The sequence below is a fragment of the Rattus rattus genome, chromosome 5, assembly GCF_011064425.1.
Source record: "Rattus rattus isolate New Zealand chromosome 5, Rrattus_CSIRO_v1, whole genome shotgun sequence".
NCBI lineage: Eukaryota > Metazoa > Chordata > Mammalia > Rodentia > Muridae > Rattus > Rattus rattus.
The window spans coordinates 132,983,793-133,010,535 of NC_046158.1; the positions used below are offsets into that span (position 1 = coordinate 132,983,793).

Genomic DNA, 26,743 nt, shown 5'->3' on the forward strand with positions numbered 1-26,743 from the left:
CCCCTGAGTCCTGGAGTGGCATCTAAGGGTTTGTCTGCTTGCTTGACTCTGGGAACATCAGTAAGGCCTGTGCCCTCTGGACTGCCGGGGCTTTAGAATTGGCAGGGTCATTAACTCCTGCGTGGTTTCCTGGGGGGATGCATGTTTGGGCTGCTCAGGCTACTGAAAGCAGAGGCCAGAGAACAATACCCTTGTTCAATTTGACACAGTGTGTCAGCTGCACTGGGAAATCCCTTGCAAAGGTAAAACCTGGGAAGGGATAGCCAGTTCCTACTGGAGAATCGCAGTAGAGGAGGCCAGTTGGCTTGTGAGAGGGGCCATATTACTCAGGAAGTGCTAGGGCTGAAGCAGAAGCCACCATCTTGTGTGAAGCCAAAATGGGGGTACCCTGGAGGAGGTTTGTAATCTGCCCTCACACACCAGTCCCTGGTGGTGAACTGGGTTTTGGTGTCACCGTGCTCTATGAATGCTAGGCTGGCTCTCTTTGCCTAAGTTATACCCAGGCTGACACATTCTCTTTCCTCACCCACCCCCCGCCCCCATCCCCCTTTTTGTTAAGACAAGGTCTAACTTAGAGCCCTAGATGGCCTGGAACTTACTATGTAGACCAGGCATGTGCATACTCTGATCTTGCCTGGTATTTGAGGAGGCTAGAAGGAGTCCGATCCCATGGAACTGGACTTGTGTGAGCTGGAAGCCACTTTGTGTGGGGGTTGTGAGCCTCAAGCCAGGTCCTCTGCCAGGAAACTGCTCTTGAAAACCGAGGCATCAATACAGCCCCAGTGTACAAGGGGGCAGTTCCCCCGTGAAGTCCACCCTGGGCACCCAGATAATGGACCATATGGTAGGGTTCATGTCCACACCCTGGCTGTGGGTCCAGGTGGGTTTGTGACATGCTGAAGTGCTTTTGGGAAAGTATGCTGCCCACCTTTCAGACACTGGCTCGCCAGGCACTGCTAATGCCCTGGGGGAAGGTCCAGGGTGGTTAATCATTGTCAGCTCTGGGCAGCCGGTCTGCTTGGCCCTGTGTAGAAAGAGGGTACACAGCTGTCTGGCTTCTGGTTGACCCAGATAGGGCCTAGCTGAGGAGCTGAAGTCCAAGGCTGCATGAGAAAACCCACCACTGACCGTGGATGACAGGTCATGCATGTCCTTGCCTTAGGCTTCTGACTCTATGCCTCCTCTTCAAAGTGAGCCTTGAGGGAGTGAACCCTCAAGTAAGCACACTGGGGTTCAGCCTCCCATTTGTGTGCTAGGTGATGCTGGTTTTGTCAGAGAGGAATGCTCTTCTGAGCACAGCCCAGCAGGTGGCGCTGTTTTGTCTGAGGGGAATGCTCTTCTGAACACAGCCCAGCAGCTCTCCTGAATGTCTGCCTTCCTGGCCACGCAGTCAACTTCTACCAAGTCCTGGTGCTTGGCTGATGGGACTTGATCAGACACTTCCCCTGTCTGGGGAGCAGAAGAGGGTCCCTGTGTTGGGAAAAAGTCTGGAGAAAAGGACTGGCGAGATGACTCAGTGGTTAAGAGCACTGACTGCTCTTCCAGAGGTCCTGAGTTCAATTCCCAGCAACCACAAGGTGGCTCACAACCATCTGTAATGGAATCTGATGCCCTCTTCTGGTGCGTCTGAAGACAGCTACAGTGTACTCACATACGTGAAATAAATAAGTAGTTCTTAAAAAAAGGTCTAGGCTTGGGACCGTGGACCATGTTGACTTAGGCGTCCCATTTGCTGTCTGTGATTCTCTGATGCACAGATTAGCCAGAGACTTTGATGAAGTTTAAAACCCTGGTGGGGCAGGTTAGTTAGCTTTAGCCTGAGACTGCAGCTAAGGCCTGTGTATCTAGTGCAAGGCGCTGGCTCTGGTCTACGGATGGCCACGCTCTGTTTGCCAAGTGCTCGTGCTTGGGCAAGTATAAAGGATGCAGTCTAAGCCCTGTGAATAAACCTCAAATACTCTTGAGGGTGCCCAGAGCCAGTTCTTACTGAGCTACACAGCGCCCCCTGGTAGATGCTAAGCCTGTCTCGCATTCTTGGAGCAACACCAGATACTGCTTCTAGAAAGTTCACTGGGTCGATAGCTGGTGAGTGCTTTAAACAGGAACAAAGTGTATGTGGTGAGTGACGTCCTTCGGCTGTATGGTGAGAGGGAACGAGATGCCAGGCCTGGTGTGATCTGATACCTACGGTATGTGAACCTTTCACTCCAGCACTGAGGAGGAAGAAGTGGGCAGATTCTGAATCTGAGGCCAGATTGGTCTCTACAGTTTCAGGTCAGCCAGGGCTACACAGTGACCCTGTGGAAAAACAGAGAAAAACAAATAAGCAAACAAACAAAAACAAACCAAAGAGGAACAGATTGTCTGTCTTTGATGTTTGTTGAGACAGGGATTCTCTGTGTGGCCCTGGCTGCCCTGGAACTCAACTCTATAGACCAGGCTAGCCTCAAAGTCGTATCTGCCTGCCTCTGCCTTCTGAATGCTAGGATTAAAGGCATGTGCCACCACACCCAGCTATGTGTGAGATGTGTGTGTGTGTGTGTGTGTGTGTGTGTGTGTGTACATTTGCATGTACAACTTGAATAAGTAGTTTTCACATCTGAGGTTTGTGGTTAACATACTTCAGTGCCAAGAGGGTGGATACACAGCAGGTGAAGGAGCATGCCTCACACAGACAGGCCTCATGAGCCACCATTTGGGTGCTGCGAGTTGATCCCAGTATTCTGGAGAAAAAGAGCTGCAAGCCAATGTTTAACCATTGAGCCCTCTCTCCACTTGATATTTATTCACTTCTTATGTAGCCCTGGATATCCTGAAACTTGCTATGGAGACAAGGCTGGCCTCAAATTCATAGAGAGCTGCCTCCCTCTCCCTTCTCAGTCCCGAGATTAAAGGTGTTTGTTACCATCCCTGAGTCTTGTATTATAGTTTTCATCTAGGTTTACTGCCTGGCTCAGGCCATCTTTAACTCTTGAAGCTTCCCAAGTTCCTGAGTTATAGATTTGACCAGCTATAAATAGCTTTAATTTTCTCATGCTGGTAAAAATTCCCTAAGGGTTTGGCTATGCAAATCTTCTGCTAAACTAGTGATATTCCCACTCTTGGTGTGCTTTTATTTTTTCTTTCTAAAATTTAAAGTTTTATCTACTTGTGTGTGTACACGTGAGCTTACATTTGATGCAGGAGCTTTTCGCTGTGGGTTTGGGTTAGGTCTTCAATCTTCATGGCAAACCCCTCCTAGCTGAGCATCTAACTTGCTTGCCCTGATTTTTCTGTTTTATCATTTCAATCTTTATAGAGGCAGGGTCACTATTTTACCATTCATGTCTCCTGTCCCCGACCGCAGTGCTGGAAGACTCTGGTTCCTGAATTCTAGGCAAGCACTTCTGAGGTCCTCTCCACACCCTTTGCCATTCAAGGCAGCATTTCTGGTCCTCGCTGCTCTCACTCTGTCCTCAGGTTCCCTGGTGGTTCTGTAGGGCCACATTGCATTTCATGTGGCAATCTCAGTTTCTTTTCTGCACACCACTTCTCTGTTCCAGAGTTCTGGAATATTCCAGAGTTCAGTTCTATTCTGTATCCACAGTTGTCTGTTAGGCATAGTTTCTGGTTTAGTTTTTTTTTTTATGAGATAGGATCTTACAGTGTAGCCCTGCGTGGCCTGGAGATCCATGGGCCTCTGCCTCCTGAATGTTGGGATTAAAAGCATTTTTTTACCTGACCAAAGACCGGTTCTGACATGTACCTCTGTCTAATTGTCCACAAACTTGTAGAGAGTGAGGAGTGAATCAGGTCACAAGCCTATCAGCCCATCAGTGAAGCCCTGGCAAGCTGTCTTAGCTGTCTTACCAGAGGGACAGCTGTACAAGGCCAGGTCTTGGGAGTGGGATGAGGCTGTCAGAGGCAGGTCAGCTCACTCCTAGTAATCACAGCCCTTTGTCACTGCTTCTTCATCTTGCTTTCCCTTCAGAACATGGGATTCAGCACCCTCTGATGAGGGAGGAAATGAGTGGCAGGCCAAGTGACCAATGAGGCCTAGAGGATGGGCTGGGGTGGGGCTTATGCTGCCACCACCTCTTACGCAGGGGGGAGAAGCTTGTCTGAGAGAAGGGGCAGAGGGAAGGAGACCTGGAGACAGAGCGAACAAAGGGGTCATGGGAAAAGAGAGCCCTGGCGTCTTGAGGCTCTGCAGAGGCTGAGCAGGGAGAAGGGAGAAGGACAGATGGGGACTTAGGCTGGCTCAAGCAGGCCCACGTAGGCATGCCCGAAATGGCATTGTTTGAAGATCTGGCTAATTGTAGAGCAGCCCTAGTCTCAGACCCCAGCCTTAGCTCCATCCTCCAGTCCTGTCCTGGAAGCAGGCTTCAGTGGCATTGATCCTATGTAACCAAATGGAACCAAGTCCTAAGTCTCCAAGCCTGGTGAGCAGACAGGCTCTGTTTGGGGGCGGGGGTCTTGGGCTCATGGATGTGATGAGAGCCTGAGACTGGGTCATGGGGTCTCTAGGGCAGTGGATAGAGAACCTGTGGTGTGAACCTCACCATGTGCCCCAGCTACCTCCGACTTACCCTGATCTTTCCCCACAGGAAACCATGAAGGGAGACAGCAGACATCTTAATGAAGAAGAGGGTGCTAGCGGGTATGAGGACTGTATCATTGTTAATGGGAACTGTAGTGACCAGTCCTCGGACACGAAGGATGCTCCCTCGCCCCCAGTCTTGGAGGCAATCTGCACAGAGCCAGTCTGCACACCAGAGACCAGAGGTGGGTGTCACAGCTCAGACAGGCAGGCAGGCTCCATGACAGGTCTCAGAGACGGCCCCATTGCTTCTCTTGTGCGGGTGTGGGCTTCATAGCGATCAGGAGATGCTGCCGACTGGCCTCTTCCTCTTAGCAGTTCCGAGACCACTTGAAATTCCTTCGTCACTGTTTCGAGTCCCCAGTATTGTCCCTTCTTGTCCTTGACATCTAGAGTCCCTTAGGACCTTCTGAAGTGGATAAAAGTGGTCCATTTCTCCGTTGACCCCAAGAGCTACTTGGCCACATGGGGACATTTGAAATTATAGCCAGTTTCCTGGAGTGGACATGAAGGAAAGGGATTCTTTCCACCCTAAAATGTTAATACTCAGCTTGTGGTGATAAAAGCTTAAGTCAGGCCCTGTACCCCTCCTCATGTATCCTCATGGATATGGCGGACACTGGCTTCCTGAAATGACTGGGTTGGGGTCTGCTGAGACCACTCTCCAGGCTGGCTACCACTGTCCTACTCCCAATCGCATACTCTTCCTTGCAGGCCGCAGATCAAGCTCACGGCTGTCTAAGAGGGAGGTCTCCAGCCTTCTGAATTACACGCAGGTACCACCTCTCTTCGTGTGGCTCTGGGCTTTCCCCTCAGCTTTGATTGCATGAAAAAAAAGACAAATGGAGTTCTTTACTGCACTCAAGTCTGTTTCAGTCAATCCTTCCTGCATACCTGTCCTCAGTACATTAAAAGAGCAAAACTCAGTCATTCCTGGAATGAGCTCACCTTGGTCATGATATCTTTGGTGTGACAGTATGCTGGCCGTCCCTAGCGGTAAACCAGGGTGGCCACCACCAACCCCGTGGCTCATGTCTTCTCATGTGTTGTAAGTTGAGGTGTCTGGAGGCAACATTAGTCCCATTTGCAGAGTGTGCTGATGGCCTGGGATTTATCTTTTTAACCCAGTTTTGGCTTTGTGACCATGTGATTAGCAGAGGTGAAGTTTCACTAGAGAAAAACTAGGTGATTATAGGGTGTATTTTGGGGACTGTAATGATGCTTCTGTCCCATCCACCTTTCCATAGGACATGGTAGGAGACGGAGATGGTGAAGCGGATGATGGGGATGGCTCTGATATTCTCATGATGCCAAAGCTCACCCGAGAGACCAAGGATGCCAGGACTCCCTCTGAAAGCCCAGCCGTAAGTCCCACCTGCTAGCTCAGGTTCCTCTTACCGTCCTTGGGCCTGCCTAAAAAACGAGGCTCAGACATTGTTTAATCAGATTCCCCCCCCCCCAACACATTTGGTTTTAGGTGTGTTGCCCAGGTCAACGGACAATTTAGGAGAGCTAGGTTTTCACCTTGCAGCATGTAGATTCCGGGGACCAAACTCTAGATTGGCAGGCTTTGGCAAGTCCTCTAACACACTGAACCCCTTGGTTAAGTGTTGATGTCATTCAGCTACTACAGGGTAATTCAGAATATAACCCGAGCCTCAGGGTAAAAGGACATGTGATAGAGCAAAGGGCACACGAGTCACAGCCACTTGGCCCTCTCTGAATGTGACACCAAGAGCTTGCTGCTTGGCCCTCACTGAATGTGACACCAAGAGCTTGATGAACAGAAACCACTTAACTTTCGGAAATCTTCAACATTTTCTGTTACAATGCCTTTGAGGAGGACTTCACATTCATTAGCTCCTAAAAGCCAGGGAACTATTAAGGTCACCGACACCCCCGTTCTCCACTATGTGACCCGGTCTAAGTTCAGGGTTCAGGTTCTTGCTGGTGGCATGGGATGATGGGATGAGGTTTTTTTTTTTTTTTTTTTTTTTTAAGATTTATTTTATGTGACTACACTGTCGCTGTCTCAGACACCAGAAAAGGGTATCAGATCTCATTAAAGATGGTTGTGAGCCACCATGTGGTTGCTGGGAATTGAACTCAGGACCTCTGGAAGAGCAGTCAGTGCTCTTAACCACTGAGCCATCTCTCCAGCCCCCGGGATGAGCTTTAAGCTTGGGTGTGTGGAGGTTCTGGAACACCAGAACCTACTCAGTAGAGGCAGGCGGATCCGTGTTGCACTGCCTCAGCAGTGACCCTAACTCACTGTGTAGATCCTGACCTGCTTCTGGTTGCACTGCAGGCATGCACCAAACACACCATCACATCTGGTTTGGTGTGGGGCTAGGGCTCAAACCCAGACCTTACTCGGAGCAGGCATTCTACCAGTTTAGCTCTATGCACAACTCTCAAGTGAGTCGACTTTGTGGAAAGTATCTGCTAAGCTAAGTCATCGCTGGCATCCTTTGTATGTTTGGTTTTTGAGACAGGGTTTCTCTGTGTACCCCCAGCTGGGACTCACTCTGTAGACTGAGCTGGCTTTGAACTCAGAGATCCGCCTGCATTTGCCTCTGCAGTTGCTGGGATTAAGAACATAGGCTTCCACACCTGCCACTGCTGTTATGTTATGTATTCAACATTCCGTGTCCAAGAGAGAGAACAGGTTCACTCCTGACTACTGTGAGCTTGTCATTTTTTGGGTGGTTGATTGGGGTTCCTGCCACCTCTGTGGGTTGTTTTCTCTGAGCATATGCCCTGGCTTAAGAAGACGTTGACTAGGCCTTTTATGTATTGATTTCTAATCTAGTTCAATGTACTCATACACTATGTCAAACAAAATAATGGACATATATCAGTTAGAGCTAAAAACAGAAAAAAGTCTATTGAATGGGAAGTCCCAGCGGGTCAGCAAGAACATGGCGGCTACTGCAGTGACATCACCTTCTGTGGATTTGTACTTTCCTTGTCTTACACACTGGAGACAATTCCCAGTAACTTCAACTCTGTTCTTGAGCCGAAGGTGGGTTTCAGGCTGTCTCCTGTGTCTTCTGTGTCTTCTGTGATGTGAGTACAGGCAGGTGACACCCCCCACACCTGATTAACCATAATGTTTATATAGAGTTTGCAGCAACAGGCACGCGCACACCGAACTGAGAAAATGCACTTTCTGCTCTGCCCTCATTCAGTGCCTTGAATAAGCCGGTATCAAGGCCTGTGCTTCTTGATGGAATACTTGGTTTAAGGCAATGGTTCTCAAACTGTGGGTCTCAACGCCTTGGGGGATGTGGCTTGAAGACCCCTTTCACAGGGTCTCATATCAGATAGTCCTCCATTATCAGTTACACTGTGATTCATAACAGCAAAATTGTGGTTACAAAATCGCAACAAATAATGTGGTCGAGGGGTCACCACAAGTCGAGGAGCTGTATTTAAGCCTTGCAGCATTAGGAAGGCAAACAATTCAGTCCCTACTTGCTGCTGCCAGTTCAGGTGGCCAAATGTATGTTGTGTCATGGAACGGTCTGATGGTCTCCTTCAAAGACAGCCCTTGTTAAATACATCCCGGAGATTACATCCAGCCGTCTAACCTCCAGGTTGAATTGAGCGAGGCCTTCTCACGGTCTTAGTCCTTTGGGAGCCTTTGTTGGGCCCCATGCATCTCTTCCCCTAAGGCCCAGTGTTTATTCTTTCAGGTCCGAACCCGAAACAGCAACAGTATCTCCAGCCTGGAGAGGCAAAGAACCTCCCCCAGAATCACGCGAGGCCGGCAGGGCCGCTACCACGTTCAGGAGTACCCCGTGGAGTTCCCAGCTACCAAGGTTGGTCCGGTTTCTGATTGCGAGATCTGCTTCACTCACTAACACAGTGCCGTTGTGTGTATAACGGGTGCTTTCTTCACACACTCCTGCTTTCCAGGGTCTGGCTTCTTACTTTCTCTCCTGACTCATCCTACTTGGAGCGACTTGGAGGAAAGAGTTTCCAAGTGCTCGGGTCTCTAGCCCACCTTGGAATTGAGCCGGAAGCCACTGGTGTCATCACCTTTGTCTGGTGTCTTTTTTCCTGCTGTCTTGAGGCAACCCCAGCAGGGCCAGAACACTCTTCTGTTTCCAGATGGACACAGTTAACCAGGGACCCTGCCCTCCGAACGCAGCTTCAGAGCCCCTGTTATCGAACACACACTGTGTCTGTGTGACACTATTCTGTCTCTGCTCTCTGCCTTGGGGTCAAATGGCTGCCAGTTCCTGTAACCCTGTCTTCTGGGGTACTGATTTGTTCCTTCATTCGTGCTTCTCTGAGAACCTGTTGGATACTAGTTGTGCGCCTCATTGCGTCTCCATCTCATCCTTCTGTCTAGTCTCGGAGGCGGCGAGCATCGTCTTCAGCAAGCACGCCATGGTCATCGCCTGCCAGCATCGACCTCATGGAAGATGTGACACCTAAGAGCAGCAGTACGCCATCGGTTGACTTGAGCCAGGACGGCCCTCAGGAGGGCATGGATGCCACACAGGTGGATGCGGAGAGCAGGGATGGAGACAGCACTGAGTATCAGGTACCACTGAGACGGGCTACCGGCCCATGATTGCGTAAGACTGAAAAGAAGGGACAAGGAAACTGTAAAACTTATTCAGTGACTAAAGGATTTTAAGATTTCATACCGTGTACATCTAATCATAAAACACAGGAGGCAGAGGCAAGCCTGTTCTACATAGAAAGAAATCCATGCTAGGGCTATAGTGAGATCCTGTCTCAAAAAAAAAAGAAAAAGTTGTGTAGCCCAGGATTTCCTCCAAATCCTTGATCTCCCAAATGCTGGGATTATATGCATATACCTTTCGGATTACTTTTATTAATAGAATTACAATCCAAGGACTTCATAATATGGCTTTTCTTTGTTCTAATCCCCACCTGACAGTTTAGCATCTGAGTAGTTGCTGTGGGGATGTAGTTTTTTAAGATTTGTGGCTTTTATCAGTTAAGCGATAGTGTAACACTGCATGTATTCAGTCTCTGAGTTAACCACTTGAGGCTGCTGGTATACACTGCCAGTTAATGAATACATTTCTAGCATCTTGACAATGTCAATTTTGTGTTCATTCAGAATACCTCCTGATGGAGCCCCATGTGTTGCTTTTTTATGAAGCAAGGTTATGGTTAATTATTTAGGAGAAGGCCATTAGCCCAAGGAATATGTACTCAAGAGAGAGCACAGGCTTCTTTCTGCTTTCCTAATGTAGCAGAGATGGTTGGTTAAGTCAGTGGTTAAGATACTTCCCACCAGGCTTGAGACTCCCTAAGAACAATGCCAAGCAACCAGAGCTTCCAGGACTAAGCCACTACCTAAAGACTATACATGGACTGACCTGGACTTGACCTCAGGTAGCAATGAATATCCTAGTAAGAGCTCCAGTGGAAGGGGAAGCCCTGGGTCCTGCTAAGACTGAACCCCCAGTGAACTAGACTGTTGCGGGGAGGGCGGCAATGGGGGGAGGGTGGGGAGGGAACACCCATAAGGAAGGGGTGGAGGGAAGGGGATGTTTGCCAAATGTACATAAGAAATACTCAAGTTAATAAAAAAAAAAAAAAAAAAAAAAAAAAAAAAAAAAAAAAAAAAAAGATACTTCCACCAGGGTTGGGGGAAAAAAAAAGTGGTAGAGCTTCCCCCTGGGTTCGTCCCTCCCCAGCTCGGGGAAAAAAAAAAAAAAAGATACTTCCCACCAAGCCACATTTGAGGTTTAATCCCTGAGGCAGTGGAAGACAGGATAGACTTCCAAAATGATGGCCTCCACTTGATAAAACCCCTTTTTCCTGGGTATCTTTAATACCACTGAGCTGTTTCATGAATTCCTACGTCACATTTTATGGCAAAGATTTTTCTAGCCCTTGGTCGGTAGAGTTTCTCAGGGTTCACCTTCCCTAGTAACTACAATTCTTTCTGTTGATTCTTCCAGGATGACAAGGAGTTTGGAATAGGTGACCTTGTGTGGGGAAAGATCAAGGGCTTCTCCTGGTGGCCTGCCATGGTGGTGTCCTGGAAAGCCACCTCCAAGCGCCAGGCCATGCCCGGAATGCGCTGGGTACAGTGGTTTGGCGACGGCAAGTTTTCTGAGGTGAGCTAGGAAGGAGCAAGGCAGGTTTGGGGGTTCACACCTCAGGCCTTGCTTCTTCTCTTGGTGGCTCTAAGGTTGACTCTCTGCCTATGGCTACAGTAGTAAGCTTGGCACTGGTACTGGAGTAAAGAAAACCACTTCGTGGATTACCTGTCTTAGATAGACACTTACTGTAGAATCAGATTTACTGCTTTATTCTTAGAGATGGTCTCTCAGTGTTACTCTCTGGCCTCCAACTCTGTCTCTGCCAACTGAGTAATGGGACGGAAGGTGTGTGCCGCCATGGCTGTGACAAGTCTGCTGAGTGACTGAGTTACATCAGGCTGCCCACGACTGCCTGTCACTCTAGTGCCAGGGTTCTAATGCCCTCCTATGGCCTCTGTGGGGCATCTACACACACACACACACACACACACACACACACACACACACACACACACACACACACTCTCCTTCCTACCCCTGTAATCCCAGAGAGACAGGCCTTCTCTACACAGTGAAGTCTGTGTCAGCTGCATGAAAAGATAACTTGAACTAGTGCTAGCCATTTAAATCTTTCTAATGAGGGTCTTCTGGGCATAAATTGAGAGTTTATTTCGTGCCTTTTTAAGTGTTGTGGGTCCAACCCATGTACCTCACATGTGCTAGGCAAGTTCTACCATCCCAGCAGCATCCCACATGTTAAATGCATGCACCACAATCTGCTTTAAACATTTTTTTTGTCACTATGGGTGTTTCCTTGAATGTAGTTTTGGACAGCATGGGAGGCCAGATTTTCAGATCCCTTGGATGTTCACTCAGGACTTATAAATCATTATGAGCTACCATTGAATGCTGGTAACCTTAACCCAAGTCCTGTGTACAAGGAACCAGTGCCCTCCTAACCCCTAAAAATTGTGCATTGAGCAATGCAGGTAGAATGTATTTCCTTTGGGGTTTCCTTAGAAATGTCATTGTTATTTCAATTCCTGTCCAGACAGAAAAGGGTTCCTGAGGTACAGCAAGCAGTTGGGTGAAATGGCATTTAGAGGACTTTGTTCCATTTTAGGTTCTGTTTGCTACGAATCTGTAGTTATTCTGACTTTTTCAGAAATACAGTCTACATTCCCCTGGGGTAGGAATCAGGACATGAAGTCTGATCTGAGAGTTACATGCAGTTGTCGTGTCTTAACAGCAGAGGGAGCAATAGGACTTGTTTCTTGGGCCTATGCTACTCTCAGAAGCATCAGACTGCAGGGATCTGCCATTGCTTTGATCCAGTGAGACATAACTAATACTCATTTCTAGACAGGATCAGAAATCTATATGGGGCAGCGTGGAGATGGTAGGGTTATGGAATGGCATTACAATGTGCTGTGGTCCTGGCCAGAGGCCAGGTACTACCCAAAGCCTCCATAATACCCACTTGATGCTTATGGTAGATAGAGCATGGTAGCTGACCAGAGTTGAGGCTCTGAAGCCTAAGATGGGACTGAACACGGAAACGAGCACTGTATCCAGGGACCCCATACATTCCTACAGCCTGAGTCACCCAAAGTTATACTTGCATTCGTGAAAGATTCCATCCATGACTCACTTCCGTATCTGCACACACGATTTGCCTTAGAGATCAAGATAAGGAAGACAGTCATTGTGGTTAGTAAGGGCTCAAGTGTGCACTGTGGGAACTCAATGAATCAGAGTCAGCGGGTGTTACACACCCAGGAAGAGTGGAGAGCACGCAGAGTACATGGAGGACAGTTTCAGGACTGAGCCTCACATGATGCTGTCTGTTCACGCGCATGTACTCAAAACTGCAGGGTGCTGAGGAGACTTCCCGTGGACCTTGTCTTACCCACACTGGGAGTTTCTAGCTGTGGAGTCTGCTGGAATGGGCTCTGGGTGAACCATGAGCTTAGGTGTGGGTCAGTCACGGTCATGTTTTTTCTCTCCTAGATCGCTGCTGACAAGCTGGTGGCTCTGGGTTTGTTCAGCCAGCACTTTAATCTGGCCACCTTCAATAAGCTGGTTTCTTATAGGAAGGCCATGTACCACACTCTGGAGGTAACATGGGTGTGGGTAATGACTAGGGTAACTAGGGTTTCAGCCTGTAGGCAGGGAAGAAGGGACCAACGGAAGGAAAGTGATAAGATATTACCAAGACTGGCTTGGAAGCAGGAATACCAAGGAAGGGATACCAATGGGGAGAATAAGCAGTCTGACTTAGACTGGGTCTCACTTGTCTGAAGGGGGTCGGTCACTAATGAGTTAATGCTACTAGCTGGATAAGTCAGGATGAGCACCGACTCCTGCGGTCATAGGCATACTACTGAAAGGGGCCTTTTACAGACATTTGTAGACATTTATTTATCCTTTTGAAATATTAGGCTTCTCCCCTCCCTCACTCTAGCCCCATATACCTTTGTACCACATAGACAAGTGTCCAAATATAATAATGAAAGGTAGGGGTTGGGGATTTAGCTCAGTGGTAGAGCGCTTGTCTAGCAAGCGCAAGGCCCTGGGTTCGGTCCTCAGCTCTTAAGAAAAAAAATTACATCAGGCCCGAATAAAAGATACTTAAAAAAAAATAATGAAAAGTAGTCTTCCTGGACAAGCTGGAGGTGGGACAGCCTGAGCTTTGCTTCTGTGTCTTAAAGAATAGCTCAGGATACTCAGTCTCTTTTAGGAATGTGATGATATCTGGTACCTATAGGAAAGGATCCCAACACCAAAGTCCCTTTCTGTTGCTTTCCTAACTGTCCCTTAAATTAGACCCCATGTAACTCTGAAAGACACCACCGTTTAAGGAACGCCGTCCTCAGCAGGGGGAATCCCTGGGTTCATACCTCATTCACCCGCTCTCATTCACACAGACTTGTTCGACCTTTGTGTCTTGGCAGAAAGCCATGGTGCGAGCTGGCAAGACCTTCCCCAGTCGTCCTGGAGACTCACTGGAGGACCAGCTGAAGCCCATGCTGGAGTGGGCCCACGGGGGCTTCAAGCCGACTGGGATCGAGGGCCTCAAACCCAACAACAAGCAACCAGGTGGGAATGAACCTGTGCCTCTGTAGATAGTATAGCCCCCAGCCACACGGCCACCCCTAGTACACTCAATGGGCCAATTCAAGCAAGGCCTTTTGTCCCCTGTGGACCCCAGGGCTATTAAAAACCTATGGAGACTTGGGGGATTGCTTACTTGAAATGTGGCTTCCCAGACGCGTTGCTTCCATGTGCAAGTAATTCATCCTTTGTCTTTGTGTTCCTGCTTCTCTTTAAAATAAATAGATTGGGTCACCTGCCATTTTGAGAAGCATCCAATCTCTCTGAATGATACCCATGATGCAACATAATGAAGGGTAGACCCCCAACAGTCCCTTGATCTAATATGATGTCTTTGTTTTGTCTTCCTGCCAAAGAGGTTCATAAGTCGAAGGTGCGTCGTTCAGGCAGTAGGAACTTAGAAGCCAGGAGACGCGGTATTACCTTACCACTCCTCAGTGGTTTTCTTTGCTCTGTCCTGCAGTCTCTCTCTACAGCACTCACTGAAGAAGAGTCATCTGCTAAGCGGATCTGAGTCACTCACCCCCACGCCCTGCCCCCACCCCACCCACACTGACCCTCAGGCTAACCTCGGGTGCACATCCAGTCTTCTACACTCTTTGGATTATTGCCTTCTCTCCTGTTTGTTAATATTAACGACACGTGCGCACTGGCAATTGATTGTCACTTTGTTTGTCCAGGGCTCTTAAGAGTTTTGTGGTCTATAAGTTTTTTTTTTTTAATTTTTTATCCTTTTTTTTTTGTATGTTTATGCTTGGAGACATGTGGAAATAATACAGTAATGAATAGGCGTATAGCCTCTACTCTCAGGAGCCAGGTATCATGATGTGTTAGACTTAGCCTCAAACGTGTTTACCCACAGAGCCATCTCAAGGGACATGTTTCTGCTTCTTGAAGCAGGGTCTCGATATGTAACCCAGGATGGATTTGGGGTATAAGAAAGTACTATTATACGTATCTTCCTTAGGGATTTTGATTGCCTGCCTGCCTGCCTGCCTGCCTGCCTATGGTGGTCCATGCCTTTAACCCTAGCACTCAGGAGGCAGGGGCAGGCCAATCTGAGTTTGAGGCCAGCATTGTCACAGCATGAGTTCCAGGGCAGTCAGGGCTACACAGAGAAACCCTATCATGGGGAAATTATTACCTTAGTTAGAGTTGTCAGTTTCAATGATTTGCAATATGAGCCAATATAAAATCTATTTCTGTTAAAACTGGGTTTTATTATAACCCTGTTATGAAACCTTGTAGGCTTAAAGGTACCATTTATGAAAATTAGAATATGGGGGTTGGGGATTTAGCGCGCGGGGAGAGCGCTTTCCTAGGAAGAGCAAGGCCCTGGGTTCGGTCCCCAGCTCAAAAAAAAAAAAAAAAAAAAAAAGAAAATTAGAATATTTCAGATTTTTAGTGATGTCTAGAGGTGTATATTAACTAATACACATCAGCTATCTAGCGTAATTATTAAATGCATATTAACTAATATACAATTTGCTAAAGCAGATTCCATTGTTCAAATCCAGTTGAACCAGTCAGTAGCATCAATTTGGACCTGACCCTCAGTGTGAAATCCTGCCTCTCCTGGCATTTCAAATGCTTTGTAGCTCAATGCTCCTGTTTGTCATTGGCAGACAGCAGTGTATGTCATAGTATTGGCTTCTGCTCTGGGCTCCCCACCTGGGTTCTCTACACCCGACACTGTCCCCTGCTATAGAAGCAGCTGGATCCCAGGCAACACATGGTCTTGTCCTGGGCCTGCCTTGTCTCAGAACCTTCAGTCAGTCTGCCTGCTTCCCTTGCAGAGAATAAAAGTCGAAGACGCACAACCATTGACTTTGCCGCTTCTGAGTACTCCACACCCCCTAAGCGCCTCAAGACAAATAGCTATGGTGGGAAGGACCGAGGGGAAGATGAGGAGAGCCGAGGTGATTTGAGGGAGATGCTGAAAGGTCTGGGGATGCATGGTGCAGAAGTGGGAGCAGCAGGCCCTCAGGACCACTGCACTGTAGGATACAGGGTGAGAGGCTGAAGTCAGGAGAGACGTCCCCACCTCATCTCACACCTGTCCCTCTTTCCCCAACAGAACGGATGGCTTCTGATGTCACTAACAACAAGGGCAATCTGGAAGGTACTGTTGTCTCCCATCCCTCCTGGGGCTGCCCCAGGCCTGCCTCACCCTGGCCTTGCCCTTCTGCATGGGTTTAATCCAGAGGACTGGGCATTGACCTTAGTCTGTTCCCTGTGTATTAATATCTCCTTATTTTTAACTGAATCTGATTTGTACTTGGAATACTTGATGGGTTTGATGTCAGTAGGGGAAATGTGGGCTGTGGCCCTTTGCCTAAGCATTGGTACTGTGAGCTTTCTGTGAACTACGTTCCCATTGGTGTAACTAACGGCTTTCCCCATAAATAATGACTGTTGCTTAGCATTGAGAAACATCACATCACTGGAACTAGGGAAATGTCTGTCAGTAAATAGCTTGTGGCTCAAATAAATCCTGGGCTGCATTCCTACTGAAACCATGGGAAAAAGCCAAGCAGGGCTTGGTGTCTTCGTAGTAAGACACACGTACAGTTTTCTGTCAAGAATAGCTATGTCTGTCCTGTGTGTGTCAGTGCATAGACTAAGGGACTGAGTGCAATTTTTTTTAAACAGCTTGGTTTGTTTGAGTGGCATGGCTCTCTGGAGACAGACGGATATATCACTGTTATAGACACAGGTTTCATGAACATGGGGCGGGATACCATGCCACTCACTATGCAAGGGTAATTATTTTCCCAGAAATACACTTCCACAAAGCTATGACTAAGCCACCTATAATCATGGGGTTTGTACAGGGAGAAACAAGACAGGCCAGTATGGGCTGGAGAGATGGCTCAGTGGTTTTAAGAGCACTAACTGCTCTTCCAGAGGACTTGAGTTCAATCCCCAGCAACCACATGGTGGCTCACAACCATCTGTAATGAGATCTGATGCCCTCTTCTGGTGTCTGAAGACAGCGACAGTGTACTTACATATAATAAATCTTAAAGAAAAAAAAGAGGTCAATACAACATATTCTGTTCAAGATTAGAGTGCAGGGGCAATAGTGTTAGATACTGTGCCAGACGAGGAAGAAGAGGGAGAACACACGATGTTCTCTTCAGTTTGATCATGGGAATGTCGTCATTCAGGCATGTTCATATGTGCACAAATCTGAAGCACATGCATGCATACAGACTGTGAGGAAAAGCAAGGAAAAAAAGGAGGCCCAATATGGACCTGTGGTTTCGTAGCGTACATGTGTGCATGTACTTTGACATGAGTATATGCAAATAAATTGCAAAAGTCACTAATGGAAGGAGACAACCTTGTATCTCTCTCATCCCTGGAAAGATGATGCTTATAACTGGTCTGAAAGTATGTTGGTCACACTTCCATATACTAGTCACTTACCACCTCCCAGCCTTGGCTAACAGTACTGTCTGTCTGTCTCTCTACCTATGTATTTATTGAGGCCCTGTCTCTCTAGCCCTAGCTGTCTCCCTAGCCCTAACTATAGTACAATTCTCCCTACAAAGACCAGGCTGGAGCTAAGAGTCCCGTTGCCTCTGCCTCAGAAGGAATTGGGACTAGCGTGTGTTGCAGTGCACCTGGCTATGGCCACTCCTGGCCACTGGAATGTTCACCTCAGGAACAAATTGACTCAGATATGGTATTGGATCCAGTTAGTGAAAATGTGCTGACTGAGGGTGGACGACACAGCTTGGAGTTTGAAGGCACTTGAATTTGTAAGGATTAGATGGGTCCTGTCACCCACCAAGCGTATTGGAGTTACCATTAGTGCCTGTATTTTTTGTGCCATTTGTATGCAAACCAGAAATGATCGAGGCTGGTATTTTAATTTCTTCTTGAGGCTGCCCTTCATGGTGTTTGATACTTTCAATTTTGTTGACTTGAAACAGTAACATTTACACTAAAATACAGCATTGGACATAGAACAATGTCCTCGACACAGGTCTGGCTTAGGCCAGGTGTTTAGGACTTGAATGCTTAATGCCTAAACCCTGATACCCCATCTTTATTTCAGACCGCTGTCTGTCCTGCGGTAAGAAGAACCCTGTGTCCTTCCACCCGCTCTTTGAGGGTGGCCTCTGTCAGAGTTGCCGGGTAAGTCTTCTCCCCCTTCTTCCTCCTGCCACATCCCTCCCCATCTGGGTCCCCAGCACACTTCCTGCTCCAGGCATTAGTGAACAGCTTCCCCAGGGCACACTCCCACAACCTTCCTGTTTGGGGGACAGGTGCTACCACAGAGAAGGCCCCCACAAGGCACTCAGGTCACATGTACTGTGGCTGAGGTGCAGGCCGGGTCACCAGCTGGGGCCCCATGCAACTCACTGCATGGCTGAGATCAGGTCTGCAGTGTCACCTGCTTCTCTCTGGACCAGGATCGCTTCCTGGAGCTCTTCTACATGTACGATGAGGACGGCTATCAGTCCTACTGCACCGTGTGCTGTGAGGGCCGTGAGCTGCTTCTGTGCAGTAACACAAGCTGCTGCAGGTGAGTGGGCCTTGATACGGGATGGACAAGAGGGCCTTGGGTGCCGGGTTGTACCCCACAGATCCAGCAGCCTGTAGTCAGCTAAAAACAAACAGGAAATGAGCACACAGTGGGTATCTTGTGGAATCCAGTGCTCGCAAGCTTGTGCTGCATTGATGCATGTGCTTGGCTTGCTCAGGTCAGGAGTGCCTGTGAGGTCAGATCTGTGAGCTTCCTGTTGGAAGGGGTCTAGATTTGGAGGATGTTGGATGATCCATTTCCAAGAAGTGGTTTCTTACCCTAGAGCTGAAAAACCCTTGGAGGCAGGAGATTGACCAATTGGCAGGGATGGTTGTCCCTAGGGAACTTGGTCTGCGGGACAATTGCCTGGTCACCTTGGTGCCCATTCTCCCTGGATACTCAATGCAGGTGCTTCTGTGTGGAGTGTCTGGAGGTGCTGGTGGGGACAGGCACAGCGGAGGATGCCAAGCTGCAGGAACCCTGGAGCTGCTATATGTGCCTCCCGCAGCGCTGCCATGGGGTCCTGCGGCGCAGGAAGGACTGGAACATGCGCCTGCAAGACTTCTTCACTACGGATCCTGACCTGGAAGAGTTTGTAAGTCACAGGCTCTGCACTGACCCACTCCTTAGTGTCCCCAGGAATCTGGAATCCTGTGTACACGTAAGAGCAAGAGTTAACGCCTTTAATGTGAGAACCTAGGAGGCAGGAGCAGGCCTGTCTCTGAGTTCAAGGATAGCCTGGTCTACATAGTGAGTTCTTGGCCAGTCAAGGCTACATAGTGAGATATTGTCTAAAACGGTGAGATAACTGTCTAAAAACAAAACACCAAGCAGAAGGCTATAGTAATAGGCGTAATAAGAAAGATTGAAATCACAGCACAGAAAGCTGAGTCACGAGCTTGGTGTCCAGTTGACAGGCAGCCTGGGTTAAGTAGTGAGGTTGGGTCCATCTGGGAGTGGGCAGCACCGTCCGTCTTAGAGGCCTTGGCAGTTACCAGTCAAGCACCTTATCTGTGTCTGTGTGTCTGTAGGAGGCAGCTGTGCCTCCTGTCTGAGGACGGAATGGCCTGCCTGTGCCAAACACGTGCTCCCTAGTTCCCATCAAAACTCTTGGGCTCTGGAGGATGGATGGACACTCTGAGGTATCTCTTTTCTTTCCTTATCCAGCAGGAGCCGCCCAAGTTGTACCCAGCGATTCCTGCAGCCAAAAGGAGGCCCATTAGGGTCCTGTCCCTGTTTGATGGAATTGCAACAGGTGAGTTTGCTGCTCTGTTGGGACAATGAAGGAAGCATCTAGGCAGCTCGAGGTGTCTCCTATGTGACAATTGAGAACATTGGTAGCAGAGATGTCAGATGTGCTGCCCTCCACGGCCTCTGCCTTCTCACACCTCCTGGGCTTGTGTGTGTGTGTGTGTGTGTGTGTGTGTGTGTGTGTGTGTGTGTGACTGAGCCTGTGCTTGTCCCACAGACACCTGTGGAGATCAGAGACAACGTCTGTGCTGTGTGGGTCGCCCATGTATCAGGCCTGGTGTCAAGTTCCTTTTCCTGCCACTTTCCCTCCTGGCCCCACATGCATCTTGTTTTCCTTCTGTGCAAGCATCTGAGAGCTCCTGGCGGACAGACAGATGCTGGGATAATCAGGCAGTGCTGTCCAGCAGGCAGTGCTCTTCCGTCTCCTCTCTGTTTTCTCCAACTTGTGTACCTGCAGGACTCGGTCAACGCGCACTGCACTCAGGTCTTCTGTGGCTCATGGCGCTCTTCCTCCCTCTTTCAAAAGGTCACACTTTGTACCTCTTGCTTCTTAACTTTTATTCTTATGGTTTCCCATATATATATATGAAACACCTACATTCCTCACCCCTTTCTACTTTGTGAGATTGCCCGTTCTTCTAATGAGACAGTCGGTGTGGTCCATGCTCTGAGGTCCCCTGGGGCTAATGGCAGCCTCCACACTTGGCCTCTCGTCCTCACATTTCTCTTGATTCTTCCACAGGGTACTTGGTGCTCAAGGACTTGGGTATTAAAGTGGAGAAATACGTTGCCTCTGAAGTCTGTGCAGAGTCCATTGCTGTAGGAACCGTTAAGCATGAAGGCCAAATCAAATATGTCAATGACGTCCGGAAAATCACCAAGAAAAATGTGCGAGTCTCCTTTTTCCTGGGCTTCATCACAGCTCCCTTATCCCTCTTGTACTTGGTACTTTTTCTGGTCTTGTGCTGTCCCCATCCCCTCAGGTCCAGGGTTGGTAGTTACAACACAAGCTTTGAGGCTTCTGGGCTCAAATTTTAATGAGATAAAGGAATATTCTAGAATTGACTTCTTAGCAGTTTCCCCTGGAGTCCAATTGTTCCTTCCTCAGGCTCATACGAGCTGTGTATGCGGTTTTGTCTTTTCCCTCAGATTGAAGAGTGGGGCCCATTTGACTTGGTGATTGGCGGAAGCCCATGCAATGATCTCTCTAATGTCAATCCTGCCAGGAAAGGCCTATATGGTGAGCAGACTGGGTTTGGGACCCCCTGACCACTATATGCCGTGTGTCTGTTCAGGTGGAAAATGCAACAAAGGAACCGTTGTCAGTTGTGCCTTGTTCCTGGCTCAGGGCTGGCTATGCCAGGACACGCACAGCCGTGTACTGCCGTGCCTCGGATATTCTTGGTCTTCTGAGGCGTATGTTGAATGACGGTTTTGATTGAACCCTGTTCCGATGCTGTTCCCCATACAGAGGGCACAGGAAGGCTCTTCTTCGAGTTTTACCACTTGCTGAATTATACACGCCCCAAGGAGGGCGACAACCGTCCGTTCTTCTGGATGTTCGAGAATGTTGTGGCCATGAAAGTGAATGACAAGAAAGACATCTCCCGATTCCTGGCAGTGAGTGGACTGGCAGGGAAACCTGGCAGGGAAGGCACCGAGAACACCCAAGGCTGATGATATTGCTGAGGAAATTCTTTCCCGCTTAGAGGGGGGTGCAGTTTGATCTGAGGACTAAGTAGCAGGCTCTTTGAACTTCGAGGATGCATCCATGTCAGTCAGTTCTTCTATCTTCTATTTGTTCTGAGAATGGCTTGATTTAAGGACTGTGGGAGATCCATAGGCTTGTGTTTTTCTCTTGGTTTCTTTTCTTTCATTTTAAGCTTTATTTTGTATGTGCACACAGGCCATAGGCACACTTGCCATTCTGTGTGTTTGAAGGTTTCAGATTTACAGATCACTTCTCTCTACAATGTGGCTTCCAGGAATCAAACTCTTGTCATGAGGCATAATAGCACCCAAACCTGCTGAACCATCCTCCTATCTCTGTTCTTTTTGACACTGGTCTCATGTACCTCTCGCTTTCTTTGATCTCTTTCTCTTCCTGTCTCTGCTTCTGGAGAGCTGGGGTTACAGGTGTTCACCGCCACTGCGGGATTATAATTCAGCCTTAAGCAAAGGCAGTATTGAACCTTGAACCTCTGGGGAGGTGTCCATAGGCTGTCCGTACAACCTGCAACTAGAATTCTGGCTTGAGTCAAAGGGCAGGTCCGATGTCATCTCTCGCCATGTACAGACAGATCTCAGCTCTGCCAGCCTGCCTCTGGGTGGGAACTGGTGTGTCCTTTCCTCTTGTATAGCTAGGAAGACCTTGTCACAGAGAGGTCAGATCTGTGCTCAGTGCTACCTGAGACTCCAGCAGCTCCTCTTCTCTTCCTGCAGTGTAACCCAGTGATGATCGACGCCATCAAGGTTTCTGCTGCTCACAGGGCCCGGTACTTCTGGGGTAATCTACCTGGAATGAACAGGTAAGAGCCCTGAGGGCATAAGTTATAAAACAGTGCAGTTATGCATCAGTATAACTGATAAAATTAATCCTCTAGAACAGTGGTTCTCAACCTATGGGTTGTGACCCCTTGGCAGAGATTACCTATAAGTGATTTACATTACTACATTATTTTTTTTTCCCTTTTTTTCGGAGCTGGGGTCTGAACCCAGGGCCTTGCGCTTGCTAGACAAGCGCTCTACCACTGAGCTAAATCCCCAACCCTCTCATTACTACATTATTTTTACAGTACTCACATTACCTATCAGGTAATTTACAGTGTGGTTCATAACAGTACCAGTTATGGAGTGCCAATGGAAAATGTCTGTCTTCAGACACACCACCAGAAGGCATCAGATCCCATTACAGATGGTTGTGAGCCACCATGTGGTTGCTGGGAATTGAACTCAGGGACTCAGGACCTCTTCCAGAGCCGTCAGTGGTCTGTACTGCTTAGCTATCTCTCCAGCCTCAGAAGGAAATAATTTTATGGTTAGGGGTCATCACAACATGTTGAACTGTAATTAAAGGGTCTCAGCATGAGAAAGGTTGAGAATGAGTGTTCTGGACTACTGCCTTGAAGATGCGTGCTCTGCAGAACTGGACAACGGGGCAGGAGCCTTGGTAGCCAGCCAGCTAGCTGTCTTGCTCTAGCTGCAGGATTGATGGTTCTTAAAGTCCCCATGAGGACTGACAGCTCTGAAGCCTCCCTGTTCTTTGCGCTACAATTCCTTTGCAAATAGTAAATGTCAAATACACCATTCCTTTGGCCCCTGAGGGTATAAAGTGTGCCCTGAATGAGGCCCTTGGTAACCAACCAGGCTGTCAAGCTGAGCTGTCAGTGGTAGGGTGGCAGCTGAGGAAGGAATGGCTCAGTGGTGAACCTCACTTGCTAACCTTGCTTTATTTATTTAGTTATTTAGTTATTTAGTTATTTATTTATTTATTTAGTTAGTTAGTTATACCTACCTGGTGCTCCACAGCCATCTCTAACTTCTTCCAAAAGTTTCAGGTAGTCCAATTCCCTCTTATCCTAGGAATCCAGGCATGCACACAGGATACAAGTAATACACGCAGACAGAAACTTCTCATGATCCTTATGGAATCCATCAATTATAGTTTCCCTCTCTAAAGCACTATTTCTCCCCCTCCCCCATGTCCTTATATATGTTTAACCTCTGGTGTGTTGTAGCACACTATCAAAGGCTTAACACCTAGTATTCACTTATAAGATAAAATATACAACATTTGACATATTGGGTCTGGGTTACTGCATTCAGGTTATCTTTTAAAGGTTTATTTTATGTATGTGAGTATACTGTTGCTCTCTTCAGACACCGGAAGAGGGTATTGGATCTCATTCCATATGGTTGTAAGCCACTGCTGGAACTTGAACTCAGAACTTCTAGAAGAGCAGTCAGTGCTCTTAATCACTGGGACATCCTGCCCTATTTTCTTAGTTCTATCCTTTTACCTTCAAGTTTCATAATTTTAAATTTTTCTTAATGCCTGGATAATTTCACTGTATAAGTAAATGACATTTTCATTATCCATTCATTTCTTGAAGGGTATCTAGGGAGTTTCCAGCTTCTGGCCATTTTGTGTAGAGCGACAGAGAACATGGCCGAGCAACTCTCTGTAGTTGTGTGTTTTAAAGTCCCTTGGGTTTGTTAGTACCGGTACAGCCGACCTTGCCGCAGATCCATTCCCAGCCCACTGAGAACTGCCACACTGCACAGTGTCTGAGCCACTTTGCACACCAACTAGCAATGAGTAAGGTTCCCCCTGGCCTGCATCCGCAGCACCACAAGCTGTTCGGCCATTAGGCGATCGTAGGATGCGATCTCTGTTACACTTACATTTCCATCATGCCTGTTTGTATTTCATCTTTGAAATGTTCACCTACTACTGTTCCCGTGCTTTAGTTCTATGTATGCACGTGTGCATATGGTCTCATCAGAGGTAGAGTTGGCAAATGTCTTCCAATTCCATAGGCTGACACTTTGCCACGTGTGGTGGAAGTTTATAGCTTCTAAATATTATCAGATTAAAGTGTCTTGTTCCAGGGACTCCGCCTTTTTGTCTTCTGAGGGTGCCAGACTTGCATGCGACACGCAGATAATACTTCCATGCACGTAATAAAATTTTCTAAAGATTTATTTATTTAGTATATGAGTACACTGTAGCTGTCCTCAGACACACCAGAAGAGGGCATCAGATCCCATTACAGATGGTTGTGAGCCACCATGTGGTTGCTGGGATTTGAATTCTGGACCTCTGGAAGAGCAGCCAGTGTTCTTAACCACTGAGCCATCTCTCCATACATTTTTTAAAAGAGTGGGTAGTACAGACACTGATAAGCTCTTGATTTCTCTGTCAGTGTTTCCCACCTTTGATCATGACCAACACTTTCTTAGTCCGTGCGGATTATGCATAAGCATCTATGCGCACATACTGATTTCAGAAGCTGTCATCTGTTTGATTCCAAGACCATGCCAGTGAGGACGTACAGTGTAAAATGGCATTGATAATCTCTGACTCTCCATGAGTTTTGGAACATTTTCAGACAGATGTTGATTTTGATATTGACCAAGGGACAATATTGACAGGTGGGAGGGTACTGCCCTGGGATGAGTGATTTATTTATTCATTTTACGGTATCATTAATCATCATAGGTTGCTGCATTATTGGTTACCAGTCCACGTTTATTCTTGGGATATCCTGTGCTAATTTACCCAGCTCTCATTGTTTTGCCTGTTCAGTGGTGACTCTATCAATGTCGCATGTGGAGTGGACAAGCTAATGAGGAGGGTGGTGTGTGTTCAGGACTGGGAAGGTGACTTTGCAACTGCTCTTGTGGGTTCAGAGAGATCCCCACTCAACAGAACAGAAGGAATGCCACGTAAATAATGAGTATTCTTTGCCAAAGGAAGGACTTTGGATTGTGAGTTAGCTTCAAGCTTTAAGATCAGTAAATTTAGGTCAGGAGTGCCATGGAAAGAAACTCCCAGTATGGATGCAAGCAGTTGTGTCTGAACACGGCTCCACAGACGTACATGTTGGCATTGGAAGTTATAGGAGGTCGTTAGGAGCTGTAATTGACATCTTGGAGTCCTACTGTTGAGCTGTTCTAGCCTTTCCAAGCTGACTGATTCATTTGGCTTCGCTCGGGTTCTGATTGAATTGCTCTGCTTGGCCTCAAACTAACTTTGGCTCCTTCTCATTCTCTAGCTCATTCTGTCTTCAGCCGTGTCTAGTGTATTCTCCCTGCAGGCTGTCCCTGTAAAACTGTCTTAGTAGAACTGCCATACACACCACACTCCACACCATATACCACACACCACAGCTATGCATCTCTCTCTCCCTGTGCTATTCTTACGTAGCCTCTTGTCATAGGGTTTTATTGCTGTTGAGGGGACAAGATGACCAAGGCAACTCTTATGAAAGACAACATTTAATTGGGGATGGCTTACAGTTCCAGAGGTTCAGTCCATCATGGCAGGAAGCATGGCAATGTGCAGTCAGGTAGAGAGTTAGAAGAGCAAAGAATTCTACATCCATAGGCAGCCAGTAAATGGCTGATTCCACACTGGATGGTGCTTAGACAGAGGGGACCTCAAAGCCCACCAGCACAGTGACAACCCTTACTTCATCAAGGCCACACCTCCTAATAATTCCATGGTTATGGACCAAACATTCAAACAACATGAGTCTATGGGGGAACCAAAACCATTCAAACCTCACACCTCTTTCCTGTGCTGTTCTTGTGAGTGTTGTGCATAACCTGTCTCTGACTCATTCTGTCAAATCATTGCTTGACTTATCACCTCGCTACTCAGTTAGACATCACTTTCAAACATGGCCGCATCCTTTACAAACTAACTTTACCTTCATTGTTTGGTATTAAAGGTATGAGTACATGTGTGGGGTCATGTTGGATGTGATCCCTTGGCTGAGCAGACAGATTGCTCAATTGAAATTTCTCGAGAGCTAACAAGTAAGATGCATTATGTCTAGTGGGAAATAAATAGTAAGAAGGCAGGGAGGAGACACAAATGAGGTGGTAGATAGTTTTTCTATGTTCAATAGGATGCCAATCACTAGACACATGAGTCAGTGAATGTTATGTGCTCCAGGTGTAGGAGAGCAGTCAGTTGGCCAAAAAAAGGAGTCTGGTTTGATACATTGAGCATTTGAGGTATAGGAAGAGACATAAGACTGCACTACCTGATCTCTGGTATGGGATACACTGTCACACACCCCCCTTTCTTTTACTATTATACTGTGTGTGCGTGTGCCTGTGTGAGCATGTGTACACTGACTGACTGCTCAAAAGCTTTCTTTTGGTCTTCACCATCCACTAGAGCATCTTTGCATTGGACTTGACCAAGTGTCACAAACCCTACTTAAGTTTCGTGTGCATCTTTGAATCTATGTAGGTCTAACTGCTTTTTATTGGTATCATAAGGTTCATGAGGACCCTAAAAGAAAGTGGGGTTTGTCATTTGGTAGTGTCAGAACTGTCTGTGTGTGTGTGTGTGTGTGTGTGTGTGTGTGTGTGTGTGTGTGTGTGTGTGATTCCTTAACTAATCTGCTTCCATTGTGATGACTCAGGTGTGTTTGCCTGGGACGGGGCTGCACACCAGTGTGTTGTTCCACGCCCTGTGCGCATGTGGGC

The 26,743-nt window shown here is 47.6% G+C and overlaps 1 protein-coding gene and 1 long non-coding RNA gene across 2 annotated transcripts in view; one reads left to right on the forward strand and one right to left on the reverse strand.

The window, feature by feature from the left end:
• Nucleotides 1-26,743, forward strand: part of LOC116902148 (DNA (cytosine-5)-methyltransferase 3B) — a 39,905-nt gene that overhangs the window by 8,498 nt on the left and 4,664 nt on the right. The window contains exons 2-19 of the mRNA XM_032904481.1: nucleotides 4,587-4,764; nucleotides 5,294-5,355; nucleotides 5,827-5,943; nucleotides 8,278-8,403; nucleotides 8,940-9,134; nucleotides 10,534-10,692; nucleotides 12,628-12,735; nucleotides 13,572-13,716; nucleotides 15,528-15,650; nucleotides 15,809-15,853; nucleotides 17,798-17,877; nucleotides 18,156-18,268; nucleotides 18,677-18,863; nucleotides 19,436-19,523; nucleotides 20,262-20,407; nucleotides 20,669-20,759; nucleotides 20,991-21,139; nucleotides 21,962-22,047. Of these exons, the coding sequence (XP_032760372.1) occupies nucleotides 4,593-4,764; nucleotides 5,294-5,355; nucleotides 5,827-5,943; nucleotides 8,278-8,403; nucleotides 8,940-9,134; nucleotides 10,534-10,692; nucleotides 12,628-12,735; nucleotides 13,572-13,716; nucleotides 15,528-15,650; nucleotides 15,809-15,853; nucleotides 17,798-17,877; nucleotides 18,156-18,268; nucleotides 18,677-18,863; nucleotides 19,436-19,523; nucleotides 20,262-20,407; nucleotides 20,669-20,759; nucleotides 20,991-21,139; nucleotides 21,962-22,047 (2,192 nt within the window). The 5' untranslated portion in view covers nucleotides 4,587-4,592. The remainder of the gene's footprint in view (nucleotides 1-4,586; nucleotides 4,765-5,293; nucleotides 5,356-5,826; nucleotides 5,944-8,277; nucleotides 8,404-8,939; nucleotides 9,135-10,533; nucleotides 10,693-12,627; nucleotides 12,736-13,571; nucleotides 13,717-15,527; nucleotides 15,651-15,808; nucleotides 15,854-17,797; nucleotides 17,878-18,155; nucleotides 18,269-18,676; nucleotides 18,864-19,435; nucleotides 19,524-20,261; nucleotides 20,408-20,668; nucleotides 20,760-20,990; nucleotides 21,140-21,961; nucleotides 22,048-26,743) is intronic.
• Nucleotides 6,578-14,185, reverse strand: LOC116902149. The gene is made up of 2 exons (XR_004388044.1): nucleotides 13,868-14,185; nucleotides 6,578-9,174 (listed from the first exon to the last, which is right to left on the reverse strand). It is a non-coding gene; the product is annotated as an uncharacterized LOC116902149 (long non-coding RNA).